The sequence below is a fragment of the Hyperolius riggenbachi genome, chromosome 5 (assembly GCF_040937935.1).
Source record: "Hyperolius riggenbachi isolate aHypRig1 chromosome 5, aHypRig1.pri, whole genome shotgun sequence".
NCBI lineage: Eukaryota > Metazoa > Chordata > Amphibia > Anura > Hyperoliidae > Hyperolius > Hyperolius riggenbachi.
Genome location: NC_090650.1, coordinates 4,347,507 through 4,369,024, shown reverse-complemented (window position 1 = coordinate 4,369,024; position 21,518 = coordinate 4,347,507). Strand labels below are relative to the sequence as shown.

Here is a 21,518-nt window from a genome sequence, read left to right as displayed (position 1 = left end):
GCCCCGCCCCCAGCAATACAAGCTGGCCAATCCAGCCGTCCTCCTGGCTGCGCGGTGACGTCACACGCGGCGCGCAGCGTCTCCACCAATCCCCGCTGGCCAGGCACGCTGAGCCCCGCCCCCCGGATGTGGCGGCCGGAGGTGACGTCAATGCGGAGCGGAAGTGGCCGGGTTGAGGATGGACGGAGATCTGCTGCTGGCTCTGGAGCTCCAGGAGCGCTATGACCGGGAGGGGGCGAAGGAGGAGGCGGGGCCCCAGCGGCCGGGGGGCGGGGAGATGTGTGTGGTGGACCCGGCCTGGGAGCTGCTGGACCCCAATCCGGACATCCACGCCCTCTTCCTGCAGTACAACCAGCTCTTCTTCTGGGGCAAGCTGGCCGGGGTGGAGGTGCGCTGGAGCCCGAGGATGACGCTGTGAGTGAGGCCCCGCCCCCTCCCCTACTGTCTGTGTGTGCCCCGCCCCCTCCCCTAGTGTGTGCCCCGCCCTCTCCCCTAGTGTGTGTACAGCCTGTGTCCCCCGCCCCCTCCCCTAGTGTGTGCCCCTCCCCTAGTGCGTGTCCTGCCCCTCCTCTAGTGTGTGCCCCGCCCTCTTCTCTAGTGTGTGTGTGCAGCTGCCCCTCCTATAGTGTGTACCCCTCCCCCCCTGTAGTGTGTGTGTACAGCTGCCCCGCCCCCTTCTCTAGTGGGATCCCTACTGCTTATACCCCCTCATACCTCCCCCCTCCATACCACCTTCCTCTGCTCTTACCCTATATCCCTCCATAACTCCCTCTGTGAGATCCCCAGACTCTAGTGTGTGTACAGCGCGCGTGCCCTGCGGCCTCTATCTATACCCCTGAAGTGTTGGCCGGACAGGATTTAAACGACCACTCCAGCGGAAAAAAGTAAGTAGTTACAATCTGACAGGTTTTGTCCCGGTCCATCTCCTCAAGGGGGATTCTCAGTGTTTTCTCTGTTCTCAAAAGCATTTCCAGGATGGCAGTTTAACTGCCAAGATAGTAAGATACCCGCCAGCCTCCCTACTCACTTGCACACTATTTCAGCAGTTAGACTTATTAGCAAATGCGGCACGGTGGCATAGTGGTTAGCGCTCTCTCACCTTGTTAGCTCTCTGGTTTGAATCCCATCCAGAGCACTATCTGCACTGAGTTTGTATGTTCTGCCTGTGTGCGTTTCCTCCGGGCACTCCGGTTTCCTCACACACCCCAAAACATACAGAAAAGTTGATTGGCTTCCCCCCTAAATGGGCCCTAGACTACTATACATACACAATACATATATAGACATATGACTGTGGCAGTGATTAGATTGTGAGCTCCTCTGAGGGACAGTTATGTGACAATATACTCTGTACAGCGCTGCGGAAGATAACAGTGCTATAAAAAACATTTTAATAACTAGTAGACCTAAGCTCGATTAAAAACAGGCCCTAGGTCTCTTTCATCGCCGCATGTCACGCGCACCCATCCAAAGCCCCGTCCTCCTCCTGTCCCAACGGCTACACATGCGCAGTAGCTAAAACACACGGGACACACAGACAGGAGGATGACGCAGGGACAGTTAGGGTTTTATTGCATAGGATAAGTGCTGTTCAGGGAATGCTTTTTGAAAACAAACAAAACCCTGAGAATCCCCCATGAGAAGATGGACTAGCCCAAAACCTGTTGATTCTGCTTACTTTTTCTGCTGGAGTGGTCCTTTAAAGGAAACATCCGAGGTAAAAATAAAACAATCTACTTATCTGTTGTTTTCCTCCAGCCCCTGGCAGCCTATGTGTCCCTCGCCGCAGCTCCGGTGTCCGTGGATCCCCTCCATTGCATCTCCTGCACCAGTGCGTGGCTGCGCCGCTCGCGATTGTGCTTCCGTGCCTGGGAGTGTTCTGCACAGGTGAACGCTCCAGGCCACGTGGCTGCACAATCGCACAGGCGCAGACGATGCTAACCTTTCCAGCAGCAGAGGGGACACCGGAGCTGCGGCGAGGGACATACCAGCCACCAGGGGCCCGAGGAAGCACCAGGTAAGTAGATCTTTTTTGTTTGTTTTTTTTACCTCTGCCCTGTCTTTTTGGTATAACGTGGGCCTGCTATATATGGGAAGCCCTCCAGGTGGGCGGGGTTAGCATTTGACCCACCCCTGAGTCCTGTCTGATTGGTGTACTTTGTGTTCCTCTGCAGGTGGGCGGGGTTAGCATTGGACCCACCCCTGAGTCCTGTCTGATTGGTGTACTTTGTGTTCCTCTGCAGGTGGGCGGGGTTAGCATTGGACCCACCCCTGAGTCCTGTCTGATTGGTGTGCTTTGTGTTCCTCTGCAGGTGGGCGGGGTTAGCATTGGACCCACCCCTGAGTCCTGTCTGATTGGTGTGCTTTGTGTTCCTCTGCAGTTGGGCGGGGTTAGCATTGGACCCACCACTGAGTCCTGTCTGATTGGTGTGCTTTGTGTTCCTCTGCAGGTGGGCGGGGTTAGCATTGGACCCACCCCTGAGTCCTGTCTGATTGGTGTACTTTGCGTTCCTTTGCAGGTGGGCGGGGTTAGCATTGGACCCACCCCTGAGTCCTGTCTGATTGGTGTACTTTGCGTTCCTTTGCATGTGGGTGGGGTTAGCGGTGGGACCACCCCTGAGTCCTGTCTGATTGGTGTGCTTTGTGTTCCTCTGCAGGTGGGCGGGGTTAGCATTGGACCCACCCCTGAGTCCTGTCTGATTGGTGTGCTTTGTGTTCCTCTGCAGTTGGGTGGGGTTAGCATTGGACCCACCCCTGAGTCCTGTCTGATTGGTGTACTTTGCGTTCCTTTGCAGGTGGGCGGGGTTAGCATTGGACCCACCCCTGAGTCCTGTCTGATTGGTGTGCTTTGTGTTCCTCTGCAGTTGGGTGGGGTTAGCATTGGACCCACCCCTGAGTCCTGTCTGATTGGTGTACTTTGCGTTCCTTTGCAGGTGGGCGGGGTTAGCATTGGACCCACCCCTGAGTCCTGTCTGATTGGTGTGCTTTGTGTTCCTCTGCAGTTGGGTGGGGTTAGCATTGGACCCACCCCTGAGTCCTGTCTGATTGGTGTACTTTGCGTTCCTCTGCATGTGGGTGGGGTTAGCGGTGGGACCACCCCTGAGTCCTGTCTGATTGGTGTACTTTGCATTCCTCTGCAGGTGGGCGGGGTTAGTGTTAGGACCACCCCTGAGTCCTGTCTGATTGGTGTACTTTGCATTCCTCTGCAGGTGGGCGGGGTTAGTGTTAGGACCACCCCTGAGTCCTGTCTGATTGGTGTACTTTGCATTCCTCTGCAGGTGGGCGGGGTTAGTGGTAGGACCACCCCTGAGTCCTGTCTGATTGGTGTACTTTGCATTCCTCTGCAGGTGGGCGGGGTTAGTGTTAGGACCACCCCTGAGTCCTGTCTGATTGGTGTACTTTGCATTCCTCTGCAGGTGGGCGGGGTTAGTGTTAGGACCACCCCTGAGTCCTGTCTGATTGGTGTACTTTGCATTCCTCTGCAGGTGGGCGGGGTTAGTGGTAGGACCACCCCTGAGTCCTGTCTGATTGGTGTACTTTGTGTTCCTCTGCAGGTGTGCCGGGGTGTGTTCCTATGAAAGAAGAGGAGGATTGTGCTCCATACGGCTCAGTAAACCTCTCCTGTCCTTCAGACCGAGGAAAGACCTTGTGGAGGTACTGAACCCCTAACTCATTGTGTAACTGTGTGACTTCTCCTGGGCTCTGCTGAGACCAAACCAGCAGGAAATACCTGGGAAGGGAGCTGCAGTGCTTGTCCTCTGATTCACAAGCAGTGATGACATCACCAGCGGATCACTGCATATCACGATCTGATTCACAAGCGGTGATGACATCACCAGCGGATCACTGCATATCACGATCTGATTCACAAGCAGTGATGACATCACTGTGCTGGAGGCGAGAGGCAGACAGGACTACATTTCCCAGCAACCCATTTCCTGCTTCACAGGGGCGGGGCTGTGGGATATAGTCCCGTTCTGCAGTAGCAGTATATGGTTTAGTAGTATCCATGTTGCCCTGTGTGTAGCTATTGGTAGTATTTGTAGTGATGAATAGTGTAAGCAGACACACAGCACATGACTCGCTCTTATAACACTGTGTGACTCGCAGACTGTTCTGTGCTTCGCAGACTTTGTTGCACGAGATGATCCACGCACTTCTCTTTGTCACTCACAACAATCGAGATCGGGAATCTCATGGCCCAGAATTCCTGAAACACATGAATAGGATCAACGGTCTCACTGGTGCCAAGATATCGGTAAGTGTGATCAGTAAATCTTCCTGGCCAGGCGGTGCAGGCAGAGCTGTGTGACGTGTACCTGAGCTGGCGTGACATGAGATGAAGAGGAGATGAGGTACAATTAGTACCTGAGCTGGCGTGACATGAGATGAAGAGGAGATGAGGTACATACAGTACCTGAGCTGGCGATCCACGAGATAAGCATGGGTACATACGGTCCCTGAGCAGACATGAGATAAACATGGGTACATACAGTACCTGAGCTGACATGAGATAAACACGGGTACATACAGTCCCTGAGCTGACATGAGATAAACACGGGTACATACAGTACCTGAGCTGACATGAGATAAACACGGGTACATACAGTACCTGAGCTGACATGAGATAAACACGGGTACATACAGTACCTGAGCTGACATGAGATAAGCACGGGTACATACAGTACCTGAGCTGACATGAGATAAACACGGGTACATACAGTACCTGAGCTGACATGAGATAAGCACGGGTACATACAGTACCTGAGCTGACATGAGATAAACACGGGTACATACAGTACCTGAGCTGACATGAGATAAACACGGGTACATACAGTACCTGAGCTGATATGAGATAAACATGGGTACATACAGTACCTGAGCTGACATGACTCTAAACACAGATACATACAGTACCTGAGCTGACATGAGATAAACACAGGTACATACAGTACCTGAGCTGACATGAGATAAACACGGGTACATACAGTCCCTGAGCTGACATGAGATAAACACGGGTACATACAGTACCTGAGCTGACATGAGATAAACACGGGTACATACAGTACCTGAACTGACATGAGATAAACACGGGTACATACAGTACCTGAGCTGACATGAGATAAACACGGGTACATACAGTACCTGAGCTGATATGAGATAAACATGGGTACATACAGTACCTGAGCTGACATGACTCTAAACACAGATACATACAGTACCTGAGCTGACATGAGATAAACACAGGTACATACAGTACCTGAGCTGACATGAGATAAACACGGGTACATACAGTACCTGAGCTGACATGAGACAAACACGGGTACATACAGTACCTGAGCTGACATGAGATAAACACGGGTACATACAGTACCTGAGCTGACATGAGATAAGCACGGGTACATACAGTACCTGAGCTGACATGAGATAAACACGGGTACATACAGTACCTGAGCTGACATGATAAACACGGGTACATACAGTACCTGAGCTGGCGATCCATGAGATAAGCACGGGTACATACGGTCCCTGAGCTGACATGAGACAAACACGGGTACATACAGTACCTGAGCTGACATGAGATAAACACGGGTACATACAGTACCTGAGCTGACATGAGATAAACACGGGTACATACGGTACCTGAGCTGACATGAGACAAACACGGGTACATACAGTACCTGAGCTGACATGAGACAAACACGGGTACATACAGTACCTGAGCTGACAAGAGATAAACACGGGTACATACAGTACCTGAGCTGACATGAGATAAACACGGGTACATACAGTACCTGAGCTGACATGAGACAAACACGGGTACATACAGTACCTGAGCTGACATGAGATAAACACGGGTACATACAGTACCTGAGCTGACAAGAGATAAACATGGGTACATACAGTACCTGAGCTGACATGAGATAAACACGGGTACATACAGTACCTGAGCTGACATGAGACAAACACGGGTACATACAGTACCTGAGCTGACATGAGATAAACACGGGTACATACAGTACCTGAGCTGACATGAGATAAACACGGGTACATACGGTCCCTGAGCAGACATGAGATAAACACGGGTACATACAGTACCTGAGCAGACATGAGATAAACACGGGTACATACAGTACCTGAGCTGACATGAGATAAACACGGGTACATACAGTACCTGAGCTGACATGAGATAAACACGGGTACATACAGTACCTGAGCTGACATGAGATAAACACGGGTACATACAGTACCTGAGCTGACATGAGATAAACACGGGTACATACAGTACCTGCTGATATCAGATAAACATGGGTACATACAGTACCTGAGCTGACAAGAGATAAACACGGCTACATACAGTACCTGAGCTGACAAGAGATAAACACGGGTACATACAGTACCTGAGCTGACATGAAATAAACACGGGTACATACAGTACCTGAGCTGACATGAAATAAACATGGGTACATACAGTCCCTGAGCTGACATGAGATAAACACGGGTACATACAGTACCTGAGCTGACATGAGATAAACACGGGTACATACGGTACCTGAGCTGACATGAGACAAACACGGGTACATACAGTACCTGAGCTGACATGAGACAAACACGGGTACATACAGTACCTGAGCTGACAAGAGATAAACACGGGTACATACAGTACCTGAGCTGACATGAGATAAACACGGGTACATACAGTACCTGAGCTGACATGAGACAAACACGGGTACATACAGTACCTGAGCTGACATGAGATAAACACGGGTACATACAGTACCTGAGCTGACAAGAGATAAACATGGGTACATACAGTACCTGAGCTGACATGAGATAAACACGGGTACATACAGTACCTGAGCTGACATGAGACAAACACGGGTACATACAGTACCTGAGCTGACATGAGATAAACACGGGTACATACAGTACCTGAGCTGACATGAGATAAACACGGGTACATACGGTCCCTGAGCAGACATGAGATAAACACGGGTACATACAGTACCTGAGCAGACATGAGATAAACACGGGTACATACAGTACCTGAGCTGACATGAGATAAACACGGGTACATACAGTACCTGAGCTGACATGAGATAAACACGGGTACATACAGTACCTGAGCTGACATGAGATAAACACGGGTACATACAGTACCTGAGCTGACATGAGATAAACACGGGTACATACAGTACCTGCTGATATCAGATAAACATGGGTACATACAGTACCTGAGCTGACAAGAGATAAACACGGCTACATACAGTACCTGAGCTGACAAGAGATAAACACGGGTACATACAGTACCTGAGCTGACATGAAATAAACACGGGTACATACAGTACCTGAGCTGACATGAAATAAACATGGGTACATACAGTCCCTGAGCTGACATGAGATAAACACGGGTACATACAGTACCTGAGCTGACATGAGATAAACATGGGTACATACAGTACCTGAGCTGACATGAGATAAACACAGGTACATACAGTACCTGAGCTGACATGAGATAAACACGGGTACATACAGTACCTGCTGATATCAGATAAACATGGGTACATACAGTACCTGAGCTGACAAGAGATAAACACGGGTACATACAGTACCTGAGCTGACAAGAGATAAACACGGGTACATACAGTACCTGAGCTGACATGAGATAAACACGGGTACATACAGTACCTGAGCTGACATGAGATAAACACGGGTACATACAGTCCCTGAGCTGACATGAGATAAACACGGGTACATGCAGTACCTGAGCTGACATGAGATAAACACGGGTACATACAGTACCTGAGCTGACAAGAGATAAACACGGGTACATACAGTACCTGAGCTGACATGAGATAAACACGGGTACATACAGTACCTGAGCTGACATGAAATAAACATGGGTACATACAGTCCCTGAGCTGACATGAGATAAACACGGGTACATACAGTACCTGAGCTGACATGAGATAAACATGGGTACATACAGTACCTGAGCTGACATGAGATAAACACGGGTACATACAGTACCTGAGCTGACATGAGATAAACACGGGTACATACAGTACCTGCTGATATCAGATAAACATGGGTACATACAGTACCTGAGCTGACAAGAGATAAACACGGGTACATACAGTACCTGAGCTGACAAGAGATAAACACGGGTACATACAGTACCTGAGCTGACATGAGATAAACACGGGTACATACAGTACCTGAGCTGACATGAGATAAACACGGGTACATACAGTACCTGAGCTGACATGAGATAAACACGGGTACATACAGTACCTGAGCTGACATGAGATAAACACGGGTACATACAGTACCTGAGCTGACATGAGATAAGCACGGGTACATACAGTACCTGAGCTGACATGAGATAAACACGGGTACATACAGTACCTGATCTGACATGAGATAAACACGGGTACATACAGTACCTGAGCTGATATCAGATAAACACGGGTACATACAGTCCCTGAGCTGACATGAGATAAACACGGGTACATACAGTACCTGAGCTGACATGAGATAAACACGGGTACATACAGTACCTGAGCTGACATGAGATAAACACGGGTACATACAGTCCCTGAGCTGACATGAGATAAACACGGGTACATACAGTACCTGAGCTGACATGAGATAAACATGGGTACATACAGTACCTGAGCTGACATGAGATAAACACGGGTACATACAGTACCTGAGCTGACATGAGATAAACACGGGTACATACAGTACCTGAGCTGACATGAGATAAACACGGGTACATACAGTACCTGAGCTGACATGAGATAAACACGGGTACATACAGTACCTGAGCTGACATGAGATAAGCACGGGTACATACAGTACCTGAGCTGACATGAGATAAACACGGGTACATACAGTACCTGAGCTGACATGAGATAAACACGGGTACATACAGTACCTGAGCTGATATCAGATAAACACGGGTACATACAGTCCCTGAGCTGACATGAGATAAACAGGGGTACATACAGTCCCTGAGCTGACATGAGATAAACACGGGTACATACAGTCCCTGAGCTGACATGAGATAAACACGGGTACATACAGTACCTGAGCTGACAAGAGATAAACACGGGTACATACAGTACCTGAGCTGACATGAGATAAACACGGGTACATACAGTACCTGAGCTGATATGAGATAAACACGGGTACATACAGTCCCTGAGCTGACAAGAGATAAACACGGGTACATACAGTACCTGCTGATATCAGATAAACATGGGTACATACAGTACCTGAGCTGACATGACTCTAAACACAGATACATACAGTACCTGAGCTGACAAGAGATAAACACGGGTACATACAGTTCCTGAGCTGACATGAGATAAACACGGGTACATACAGTACCTGAGCTGACATGAGATAAACACGGGTACATACAGTACCTGCTGATATGAGATAAACACGGGTACATACAGTACCTGAGCTGACATGAAATAAACATGGGTACATACAGTCCCTGAGCTGACATGAGATAAACACGGGTACATACAGTCCCTGAGCTGACATGAGATAAACACGGGTACATACGGTCCCTGAGCTGACAAGAGATAAACATGGGTACATACAGTACCTGCTGATATGAGATAAACACGGGTACATACAGTACCTGAGCTGACATGAGATAAACACGGGTACATACAGTACCTGAGCAGACATGAGATAAACACAGGTATATACAGTACCTGAGCTGATATGATACAAGTCTGAGGCTACCCGTGGCTGGCTGCCAGGCTGGGGGCTGCATTGTGAGTCTGAGGCTACCTGTGGCTGGCTGCCAGGCTGGGGGCTGCATTGTGAGTCTGAGGCTACCTGTGGCTGGCTGCCAGACTGGGGGCTGCATTGTGAGTCTGAGGCTACATGTGGCTGGCTGCCAGGCTGGGGGCTGCATTGTGAGTCTGAGGCTACCTGTGGCTGGCTGCCAGGCTGGGGGCTGCATTGTGAGTCTGAGGCTACCCGTGGCTGGCTGCCAGACTGGAGGCTGCATTGTGAGTCTGAGGCTACCTGTGGCTGGCTGCCAGGCTGGGGGCTGCATTGTGAGTCTGAGGCTACCTGTGGCTGGCTGCCAGGCTGGGGGCTGCATTGTGAGCCTGAGGCTACCTGTGGCTGGCTGCCAGACTGGAGGCTGCATTGTGAGTCTGAGGCTACCTGTGGCTGGCTGCCAGACTAAGGGCTGCATTGTGAGTCTGAGGCTACCTGTGGCTGGCTGCCAGGCTGAGGGCTGCATTGTGAGTCTGAGGCTACCTGTGGCTGGCTGCCAGGCTGAGGGCTGCATTGGGAGTCTGAGGCTACCTATGGCTGGCTGCCAGACTGAGGGCTGCATTGTGAGTCTGAGGCTACCTGTGGCTTGCTGCCAGACTGGGGGCTGCATTGTGAGTCTGAGGCTACCTGTGGCTGGCTGCCAGGCTGGGGGCTGCATTGTGAGTCTGAGGCTACCTGTGACTGGCTGCATTGTGAGTCTGAGGCTACCTGTGGCTGCTAGGCTGGAGGCTGCATTGTGTGTCTGAGGCTACCTGTGGCTGGCTGCCAGACTGAGGGCTGCATTGTGAGTCTGAGGCTACCTGTGGCTGGCTGCCAGGCTGGGGGCTGCATTGTGAGTTTGCGGCTACCTGTGGCTGGCTGCCAGGCTGGGGGCTGCATTGTGAGTCTGAGGCTACCTGTGGCTGGCTGCCAGGCTGGGGGCTGCATTGTGAGTCTGAGGCTACCTATGGCTGGCTGCCAGACTGGGGGGCTGCATTGTGAGTCTGAGGCTACCTGTGGCTGGCTGCCAGACTGGAGGCTGCATTGTGAGTCTGAGGCTACCTGTGGCTGGGTGCCAGACTGGAGGCTGCATTGTGAGTCTGAGGCTACCCGTGGCTGGCTGCCAGACTGGAGGCTGCATTGTGAGTCTGAGGCTACCTGTGGCTGGCTGCCAGGCTGGGGGCTGCATTGTGAGTCTGAGGCTACCTGTGGCTGGCTGCCAGGCTGGAGGCTGCATTGTGAGTCTGAGGCAACCTGTGGCTGGCTGCCAGGCTGGAGGCTGCATTGTGAGTCTGAGGCTACCTGTGGCTGGCTGCCAGACTGAGGGCTGCATTGTGAGTCTGAGGCTACCTGTGGCTGGCTGCCAGACTGGAGGCTGCATTGTGAGTCTGAGGCTACCTGTGGCTGGGTGCCAGACTGGAGGCTGCATTGTGAGTCTGAGGCTACCCGTGGCTGGCTGCCAGACTGGAGGCTGCATTGTGAGTCTGAGGCTACCTGTGGCTGGCTGCCAGGCTGGGGGCTGCATTGTGAGTCTGAGGCTACCTGTGGCTGGCTGCCAGGCTGGAGGCTGCATTGTGAGTCTGAGGCAACCTGTGGCTGGCTGCCAGGCTGGAGGCTGCATTGTGAGTCTGAGGCTACCTGTGGCTGGCTGCCAGACTGAGGGCTGCATTGTGAGTCTGAGGCTACCTGTGGCTGGCTGCCAGGCTGGGGGCTGCATTGTGAGTTTGCGGCTACCTGTGGCTGGCTGCCAGGCTGGGGGCTGCATTGTGAGTCTGAGGCTACCTGTGGCTGGCTGCCAGACTGAGGGCTGCATTGTGAGTCTGAGGCTACCTATGGCTGGCTGCCAGGCTGGGGGGCTGCATTGTGAGTCTGAGGCTACCTGTGGCTGGCTGCCAGACTGGAGGCTGCATTGTGAGTCTGAGGCTACCCGTGGCTGGCTGCCAGGCTGGAGGCTGCATTGTGAGTCTGAGGCTACCTGTGGTTGGGTGCCAGGCTGGAGGCTGCATTGTGAGTCTGAGGCTACCTGTGGCTGGCTGCCAGGCTGGGGGCTGCATTGTGAGTCTGAGGCTACCTGTGGCTGGCTGCCAGACTGAGGGCTGCATTGTGAGTTTGCGGCTACCTGTGGCTGGCTGCCAGGCTGGGGGCTGCATTGTGAGTCTGAGGCTACCTGTGGCTGGCTGCCAGACTGAGGGCTGCATTGTGAGTCTGAGGCTACCTATGGCTGGCTGCCAGGCTGGGGGGCTGCATTGTGAGTCTGAGGCTACCTGTGGCTGGCTGCCAGACTGGAGGCTGCATTGTGAGTCTGAGGCTACCCGTGGCTGGCTGCCAGGCTGGAGGCTGCATTGTGAGTCTGAGGCTACCTGTGGCTGGGTGCCAGGCTGGAGGCTGCATTGTGAGTCTGAGGCTACCCGTGGCTGGCTGCCAGGCTGGGGGCTGCATTGTGAGTCTGAGGCTACCTGTGGCTGGCTGCCAGACTGGAGGCTGCATTGTGAGTCTGAGGCTACCTGTGGCTGGCTGTCAGGCTGGGGGCTGCATTGTGAGTCTGAGGCTACCTGTGGCTGGCTGCCAGACTGGAGGCTGCATTGTGAGTCTGAGGCTACCTGTGGCTGGCTGTCAGGCTGGGGGCTGCATTGTGAGTCTGAGGCTAGCTGTGGCTGGCTGCCAGACTGGAGGCTGCATTGTGAGTCTGAGGCTACCTGTGGCTGGCTGCATTGTGAGTCTGAGGCTACCTGTGGCTGGCTGCCAGGCTGGGGGCTGCATTGTGAGTCTGAGGCTACCTGTGGCTGGCTGCCAGACTGGGGGCTGCATTGTGAGTCTGAGGCTACCTGTGGCTGGCTGCCAGACTGGAGGCTGCATTGTGAGTCTGAGGCTACCTGTGGCTGGCTGCCAGGCTGGGGGCTGCATTTTGAGTCTGAGGCTACCTGTGGCTGGCTGTCAGGCTGGAGGCTGCATTGTGAGTCTGAGGCTACCTGTGGCTGGCTGCCAGACTGGAGGCTGCATTGAGTGTCTAAAGCTACCTGTGGCTGGGGGCTGCATTGTGAGTCTGAGGCTACCTGTGGCTGGCTGCCAGGCTGGAGGCTGCATTGTGAGTCTGAGGCTACCTGTGGCTGGCTGCCAGGCTGGGGGGCTGCATTGTGAGTCTGAGGCTACCTGTGGCTGGCTGCCAGACTGGAGGCTGCATTGTGAGTCTGAGGCTACCTGTGGCTGGCTGCCAGGCTGGGGGGCTGCATTGTGACTCGGGGGCTACCTGTGGCTGGCTGCCAGGCTGGAGGCTGCATTGTGAGTCGGAGGCTACCTGTGGCTGGCTGCCAGACTGGGGGCTGCATTGTGAGTCTGAGGCTACCTGTGGCTGGCTGCCAGGCTGGAGGCTGCATTGTGAGTCTGAGGCTACCTGTGGCTGGCTGCCAGACTGGGGGCTGCATTGTGAGTCTGAGGCTACCTGTGACTGGCTGTCAGGCTGCAGGGCTGCATTGTGAGTCTGAGGCTACCTGTGGCTGGCTGCCAGGCTGGGGGCTGCATTGTGAGTCTGAGGCTACCTGTGGCTGGCTGCCAGGCTGGGGGTGCATTGTGAGCCTGAGGCTACCTGTGGCTGGCTGCCAGGCTGGGGGCTGCATTGTGAGTCTGAGGCTTCCTGTGGCTGACTGCTAGGCTGGGGGCTGCATTGTGAGTCTGAGGCTACCTGTGGCTGGCTGCCAGGCTGGGGGCTGCATTGTGAGTCTGAGGCTACCTGTGGCTGGCTGCCAGGCTGGGGGCTGCATTGTGAGTCTGAGGCTACCTGTGGCTGGGGGGGGGGGGGGGCTGCATTGTTAGTCTGAGACTACCTATGGCTGGCTGCCAGGCTGGGGGCTGCATTGTGAGTCTGAGGCTACCTGTGGCTGGCTGGGGGGGGGGGGGGGGGGGCTGCTCTGGGTTCCCTGGTTAGTAGGCCGGGAGCAGGGAATGGCCGGGAGATCACTGCTAAACACATGAAAGTCTTTTCTGTTTATTGTGACCTCTGTCTGCCATGTGCCCCCCTCAGGTGTATCACAGCTTCCATGATGAAGTCAATGAGTTCAGGAAGCACTGGTGGAGGTGTGACGGCCCGTGCCAGGACAGGAAGCCGTACTATGGATACGTGAAACGTGCCATGAATCGCGCTCCATCGTCACATGACCCGTGGTGGGCCGACCATCAGAGGACTTGTGGCGGGACTTACATTAAAATAAAGGAACCAGAGCCCAAGACTCGCGACAAGACAAAGGAGGCGGAGAAGCCCGCCCCTCGCAGCGACAAAAAGGAGGAGACTTCTAAAGATCAAGGCAAGAGCCCTGCGGCAATGAAAGGTACAGAAGCGTCTGTGTGACCACATATTATACATCTTCACTCTGTTCTGCTACAGTGAGATCTTGCTAATCGTAATCTCAGTCCTCCAGTCCCGGCCATGTGCCTGTATGACTATCCAATGTATGGCCAATCCTGATATAGTAATCTCAGTCCCCCGGTCCTGACCATGTGCCTGTATGACTATACAATGTATGGCCAATCCTGATATAGTAATCTCAGTCCCCAGGTCCCGGCCATATGCCTGTATGACTATACAATGTATGGCCAATCCTGATATAGTAATCTCAGTCCCCGGGTCCCAGCCATGTGCCTGTATGACTATACAATGTATGGCCAATCCTGATATAGTAATCTCAGTCCCCGGGTCCCAGCCATGTGCCTGTATGACTATACAATGTATGGCCAATCCTGATATAGTAATCTCAGTCCCCGGGTCCCGGCCATGTGCCTGTATGACTATGCAATGTATGGCCAATCCTGATATAGTAATCTCAGCCCCCTGGTCCTGGCCATGTGCCTGTATGACTATACAATGTATGGCCAATCCTGATATAGTAATCTCAGTCCCCGGGTCCCGGCCATGTACCTGTATGACTATACAATGTATGGCCAATCCTGATATAGTAATCTCAGTCCCCGGGTCCTGACCATGTGCCTGTATGACTATACAATGTATGACCAATCCTGATATAGTAATCTCAGTCCCCGGGTCCCTGCCATGTGCCTGTATGACTATACAATGTATGGCCAATCCTGATATAGTAATCTCAGTCCCCGGGTCCCGGCCATGTACCTGTATGACTATACAACGTATGGCCAATCCTGATATAGTAATCTCAGTCCCTGAGTCCCAGCCATGTGCCTGTATGACTATACAATGTATGGCCAATCCTGATATAGTAATCTCAGTCCCCGGGTCCTGGCCATGTGCCTGTATGACTATACAATGTATGGCCAATCCTGATATAGTGATCTCAGTCCCCGGGTCCCGGCCATGTGCCTGTATGACTATACAATGTATGACCAATCCTGATATAGTAATCTCAGTCCCCGGGTCCTGACCATGTACCTGTATGACTATACAATGTATGGCTAATCCTGATATAGTAATCTCAGTCCCCGGCCATGTGCCTGTATGACTATCCAATGTATGGCCTATCCTGATATAGTAATCTCAGTCCCCGGGTCCCGGCCATGTGCCTGTATGACTATACAATGTATGGCCAATCCTGATATAGTAATCTCAGTCCCCGGGTCCTGGCCATGTGCCTGTATGACTATACAATGTATGGCCAATCCTGATATAGTAATCTCAGTCCCCGGGTCCTGGCCGTGTGCCTGTATGACTATACAATGTATGGCCAATCCTGATATAGTAATCTCAGTCCCCGGGTCCCGGCCATGTGCCTGTATGACTATACAATGTATGGCCTATCCTGATATAGTAATCTCAGTCCCCGGGTCCCGGCCATGTGCCTGTATGACTATACAATGTATGGCCAATCCTGATATAGTAATCTCAGTCCCCGGGTCCCAGCCATGTGCCTGTATGACTATACAATGTATGGCCAATCCTGATATAATAATCTCAGTCCCCTGGTCCTGGCCATGTGCCTGTATGACTATACAATGTATGGCCAATCCTGATATAGTAATCTCAGTCCCCGGGTCCCGGCCATGTGCCTGTATGACTATACAATGTATGGCCAATCCTGATATAGTAATCTCAGTCCCCGGGTCCCGGCCATGTGCCTGTATGACTATACAATGTATGGCCAATCCTGATATAGTAATCTCAGTCCCCGGGTCCCCGCCATGTGCCTGTATGACTATACAATGTATGGCAATCCTGATATAGTAATCTCAGTCCCCGGGTCCCGGCCATGTACCTGTATGACTATACAATGTATGGCCAATCCTGATATAGTAATCTCAGTCCCCGGGTCCCGGCCACGTGCCTGTATGACTATACAATGTATGACCAATCCTGATATAGTAATCTCAGTCCCCGGATCCCGGCCATGTGCCTGTATGACTATACAATGTATGGCCAATCCTGATATAGTAATCTCAGTCCCCGGGTCCTGACCATGTGCCTGTATGACTATACAATGTATGACCAATCCTGATATAGTAATCTCAGTCCCCGGATCCCGGCCATGTGCCTGTATGACTATACAATGTATGACCAATCCTGATATAGTAATCTCAGTCCCCGGGTCCCGGCCATGTGCCTGTATGACTATACAATGTATGGCCAATCCTGGTAGAGTAATCTCAGTCCCCGGGTCCCGGCCATGTGCCTGTATGACTATGCAATGTATGGCCAATCCTGATATAGTAATCTCAGTCCCCGGGTCCTGGCCATGTGCCTGTATGACTATACAATGTATGGCCAATCCTGATATAGTAATCTCAGTCCCCGGGTCCTGGCCATGTGCCTGTATGACTATACAATGTATGGCCAATCCTGATATAGTAATCTCAGTCCCCGGGTCCTGACCATGTGCCTGTATGACTATACAATGTATGGCCAGTCCTGATATAGTAATCTCAGTCCCCGGGTCCTGGCCATGTGCCTGTATGACTATACAATGTATGGCTAATCCTGATATAGTAATCTCAGTCCCCGGGTCCCGGCCATGCCCCTGTATGACTATACAATGTATGGCCAATCCTGATATAGTAATCTCAGTCCCCGGGTCCTGGCCATGTGCCTGTATGACTATACAATGTATGGCCAATCCTGATATAGTAATCTCAGTCCCCGGGTCCTGACCATGTGCCTGTATGACTATACAATGTATGGCCAATCCTGATATAGTAATCTCAGTCCCCGGGTCCCGGCCATGTGCCTGTATGACTATACAATGTATGACCAATCCTGATATAGTAATCTCAGTCCCCAGGTCCTGGCCATGTGTCTGTATGACTATACAATGTATGGCCAATCCTGATATAGTAATCTCAGTCCCCGGGTCATGGTCATGTGCCTGTATGACTATACAATGTATGACCAATCCTGATATAGTAATCTCAGTCCCCGGGTCCCGGCCATGTGCCTGTATGACTATACAATGTATGGCCAATCCTGATATAGTAATCTCAGTCCCCGGGTCATGGTCATGTGCCTGTATGACTATACAATGTATGACCAATCCTGATATAGTAATCTCAGTCCCCGGGTCCCGGCCATGTGCCTGTATGACTATACAATGTATGACCAATCCTGATATAGTAATCTCAGTCCCCAGGTCCTGGCCATGTGTCTGTATGACTATACAATGTATGACCAATCCTGATATAGTAATCTCAGTCCCCAGGTCCTGGCCATGTGTCTGTATGACTATACAATGTATGGCCAATCCTGATATAGTAATCTCAGTCCCCGGGTCATGGTCATGTGCCTGTATGACTATACAATGTATGACCAATCCTGATATAGTAATCTCAGTCCCCGGGTCCCGGCCATGTGCCTGTATGACTATACAATGTATGGCTAATCCTGATATAGTATAATGTTGTTACAGTAAACCCGGATAAACATTCTGGTATAGTAAACTACCTCTCCAGGTCCCAGCCAATCTCTATTATAAGTCTATGGGAGCAATGCCCGGTATAGTAAACTCTGATATAATAAATCTTCTGTTCTGGTAAACCTGTTATTTGGCCCCTGCAAGACGCTTACTCTGGATATGGTAAAAAATATTGAGCTGTGCATGCGTCATATGTCAGTGGGCTGTGCATGCGTCATATGTCAGTGGGCTGTGCATGCGTCATATGTCAGTGGGCTGTGCATGCGTCATATGTCAGTGGGCTGTGCATGCGTCATATGTCAGTGAGCTGTGCATGCGTTATATGTCAGTGGGCGGAGCATGCAACATATGTCAGTGGGCTGTGCATGCGTCACATGTCAGTGGGCCACGCATGCGTTGTTAGTGGGCGGTGCATGCATCATATGCCAGTGGGCGGTGCATGCGGCACATGTCAGTGGGCGGTGCATGCGTCATATGTCAGTGGGCTGTGCATGCGTCATATGTCAGTGGGCTGTGCATGCGTCATATGTCAGTGGGCTGTGCATGCGTCATATGTCAGTGGGCTGTGCATGCGTCATATGTCAGTGAGCTGTGCATGCGTTATATGTCAGTGGGCTGTGCATGCGTCATATGTCAGTGGGTCACGCATGCGTTATATGTCAGTGGGCAGAGCATGCGTCACATGTCAGTGGGCAGAGCATGCGTCACATGTCAGTGGGCAGAGCATGCGTCATATGTCAGTGGGCGGAGCATGCGTCATGTCAGTGGGCGGTGCGTGCATCATATGTCAGTGGGCGGAGCATGCGTCATGTCAGTGGGCGGTGCGTGCAACATATGTCAGTGGGCGGTGCGTGCATCATATGTCAGTGGGCTGTGCATGCGTCATATGTCAGTGGGCCACGCATGCGTCATATGTCAGTGGGCTGTGCATGCGTCATATGTCAGTGGGCTGTGCATACGTCATGTCAGTGGGCGGAGCATGCAACATATGTCAGTGGGCAGAGCATGCGTCATATGTCAGTGGGCCACGCATGCGTCATATGTCAGTGGGCCACGCATGCGTCATATGTCAGTGGGCGGTGCATGCGTTATATGTCAGTGGGCGGGGCATGCGTCACATGTCAGTGGGCGGGGCATGCGTCATATGTCAGTGAGCAGAGCATGCGTCACATGTCAGTGGGCAGAGCATGCGTCATATGTCAATGGGTAGTGCATGCGGCATATCTCAGTGGAAACCCATGGTCCGCTGCTCTCTTCAGGCTGGTTGCAGGTGAGGTGATGCCTGATAACATTTATAAGACAAGAATGTCACCGGCGCTGGATATACAGTACTGTACAAATAAGCAGCCTGTGGAAAATGAGGAATAATGTGAACGTAAAGAGGATGCAGTGTTACCACTTTTCAATCACCAATCCAAGTATTGTCCCAGTCCTCCCACAGGATTGTACGCACTCCGGGTATTGCTTCCCTTGTTAGCGATGACGCTCCTGGTAGTGTGTGACGTGTAGTGCAGAGCGGCCCTACTCGCTGCAGAACTAAGGAGAGTGGCGAGTAGAGTGCTGAGTCCTGTCTGTGTAGGGATCGGAGCCACTCCCATTACAGATGTGGGTCACTTATAATTGGCTGCATGTTGAAGATGGCTTCATGATACTGAGCTATTTCTAGGACAATTTCTGATATAGTAACCACTTTTTCTGGTCCCTTGGACTGTACAACAATGAGATTATACTGTACAGTGTATAACCAGTTCTGATGTAGTAAACGTCTGATCTATAAACTGCTTGGCCAGATCTCTTGAAGTTTACTATAAGCCGATTTTTACTGTAATTTGTTGTTTCCTACTTTCACTGCCCCTTTAAAGTCATGTTTCAGAGTGGAAAGTTTACACTATTAAATTTTCACCTGAAAAGACCCCCCCCCCCCCCCCCCCCCCGTATATACATTACAAGCATAAAGCGCGGATTGACATGTATATCAGGCTCTCAGCTTATGCGCTGGGTTTTGGGGATCATTATGTTATACGGGCATGAGCGCCGGATGAAATCTGAATGAAACTCACTTGGATTTCATCCTCCTAATTAGTGCAGCTGAGCGGGTGAGCGAGGGTTAAACTTACCCAGAAGCTGTCTGTAACTGTCCCACGTTGCGTCTCACGCCGCATTCCCATTCGCAGTCACGTAACTACACTTCCTCCTTCCGGGTTGTAGGAGGAAGCGTAGTAGTCACGTAGCGCGGCTTGGAACACAGCGTGGGACGGATTAAAGAAGGCTTCTGGGTAAGTTTAACCCCCCTGCACTCACCCGCTCAGCTGCACGAATTAGGAGGATGAAATCTGAATGAAACTCAATCGGATTTTATCCGGTGCTCATGCCTGATGTAATATATTGTGAAATTCTTAATTTTGCCAATTACATGTTTCTTTATTTCCAGGGAAAAGTGACGGAGTGGATATTCATATATTTGGTGGTCCTGGTTATAGACTTGGTGGTTCCAGTCCCTCTGCTGGGTCTGGGCAGCGACCTGGTATTCCCAGTCTTTTTGCTGGAGCTGGGCAGAGACTTGGCGGAGCTGAGAAGATCCAAACACCGATTCCTTCCTCCAGTCAGTCCACCATGACTCTGCCAAAGCTACCCATGAATCAAATCCTGAAGTACACCACGCCATTACCAAATAACAAGACCGAGAGCCAACCGGCTGCACCGAGAGTGCCAAAGATCTCAGTGGCAAACACCAAAGCGTTCATCAATATTGGAGGGGTGCCAGTAAAAGTACCATATAAGAATGTCCGGCCAACAAATGTGGTTCATCCGGTGCCCAGAGGCGATCACTTCACCAGCATGACCCAGAAGAAGACTTCATCTGAGCCACTGACCTCCTCACAGAGCTCACAGAAGAGGACTTCATCTGAGCCGCTGACCTCCTCACAGAAGAGGACTTCATCTGAGCCGCTGACCTCCTCACAGAGCTCACAGAAGAGGACTTCATCTGAGCCGCTGACCTCCTCACAGAGCTCACAGAAGAGGACTTCATCTGAGCCGCTGACCTCCTCACAGAAGAGGACTTCATCTGAGCCGATGACCTCCTCACAGAGCTCACAGAAGAGGACTTCATCTGAGCCGATGACCTCCTCACAGAGCTCACAGAAGAGGACTTCATCTGAGCCGATGACCTCCTCACAGAGCTCACAGAAGAGGACTTCATCTGAGCCGCTGACCTCCTCACAGAGCTCACAGAAGAGGACTTCATCTGAGCCGCTGACCTCCTCACAGAGCTCGGCATCTGCCTCTCAGGGGAGCAGTTGGGGGGCTGTTCAGCCACCTAAGAGGCCAAGGCTGGAGCCCCCCAGGAGCATCAAGGACTTTTTCCAGAATGTTCCCGGAGGCGGCTCCTCGATACCGACCATTACTATCCCCGACGAGGGCGGAGCGCACAGCAGCGATCAGGGCAGGAAGGTCAGCTGCCCTGTGTGTCAGGCCAAGGTGCCCGAAGCCCAGATAAACCAACATCTGGACTCCTGTTTAGCCTCATAAAAATGCCCCTTCCAGGGTTGCTGCAATGGTGCCTTCTGTTTACCTCCAGCCCCACAAATGGTGCTTCAGAGTATTTAGCTTGATGGTTTTAGAGATTTTCATGGAAAGGTTTTTATACAGTTTTCAATTACAGCTGATTAAATTCAGGTCCAGAGTGTGAGAGCTCTGCCTTTTCCTGCTGGTTTATTATGGTGAGACAGGAAGGGGTGGAGCCTCCCTGGATCAGAGATCACATGGTCTATAACAAGAAGGTGGTGATTGGTCCAGCCCATCGCGATCTGATGACACTTCAGTTATTTTGTGGTCATTGATCAGGGCTGGGCACATCATGTTCTACAG

The 21,518-nt window shown here is 51.7% G+C and overlaps 1 protein-coding gene across 1 annotated transcript; it reads left to right on the top strand.

The window, feature by feature from the left end:
• The first annotated feature begins 133 nt into the window (after positions 1 to 133).
• On the top strand, positions 134 to 21,205 carry SPRTN (SprT-like N-terminal domain). The gene is made up of 5 exons (XM_068235026.1): positions 134 to 414; positions 3,555 to 3,654; positions 4,130 to 4,258; positions 13,808 to 14,111; positions 20,080 to 21,205. The coding sequence occupies exons 1-5, from the start codon at positions 179 to 181 to the stop codon at positions 21,177 to 21,179; spliced, it is 1,869 nt and encodes a 622-aa protein (XP_068091127.1). The 5' UTR covers positions 134 to 178; the 3' UTR covers positions 21,180 to 21,205.
• The last annotated feature ends 313 nt before the right edge of the window (positions 21,206 to 21,518 follow it).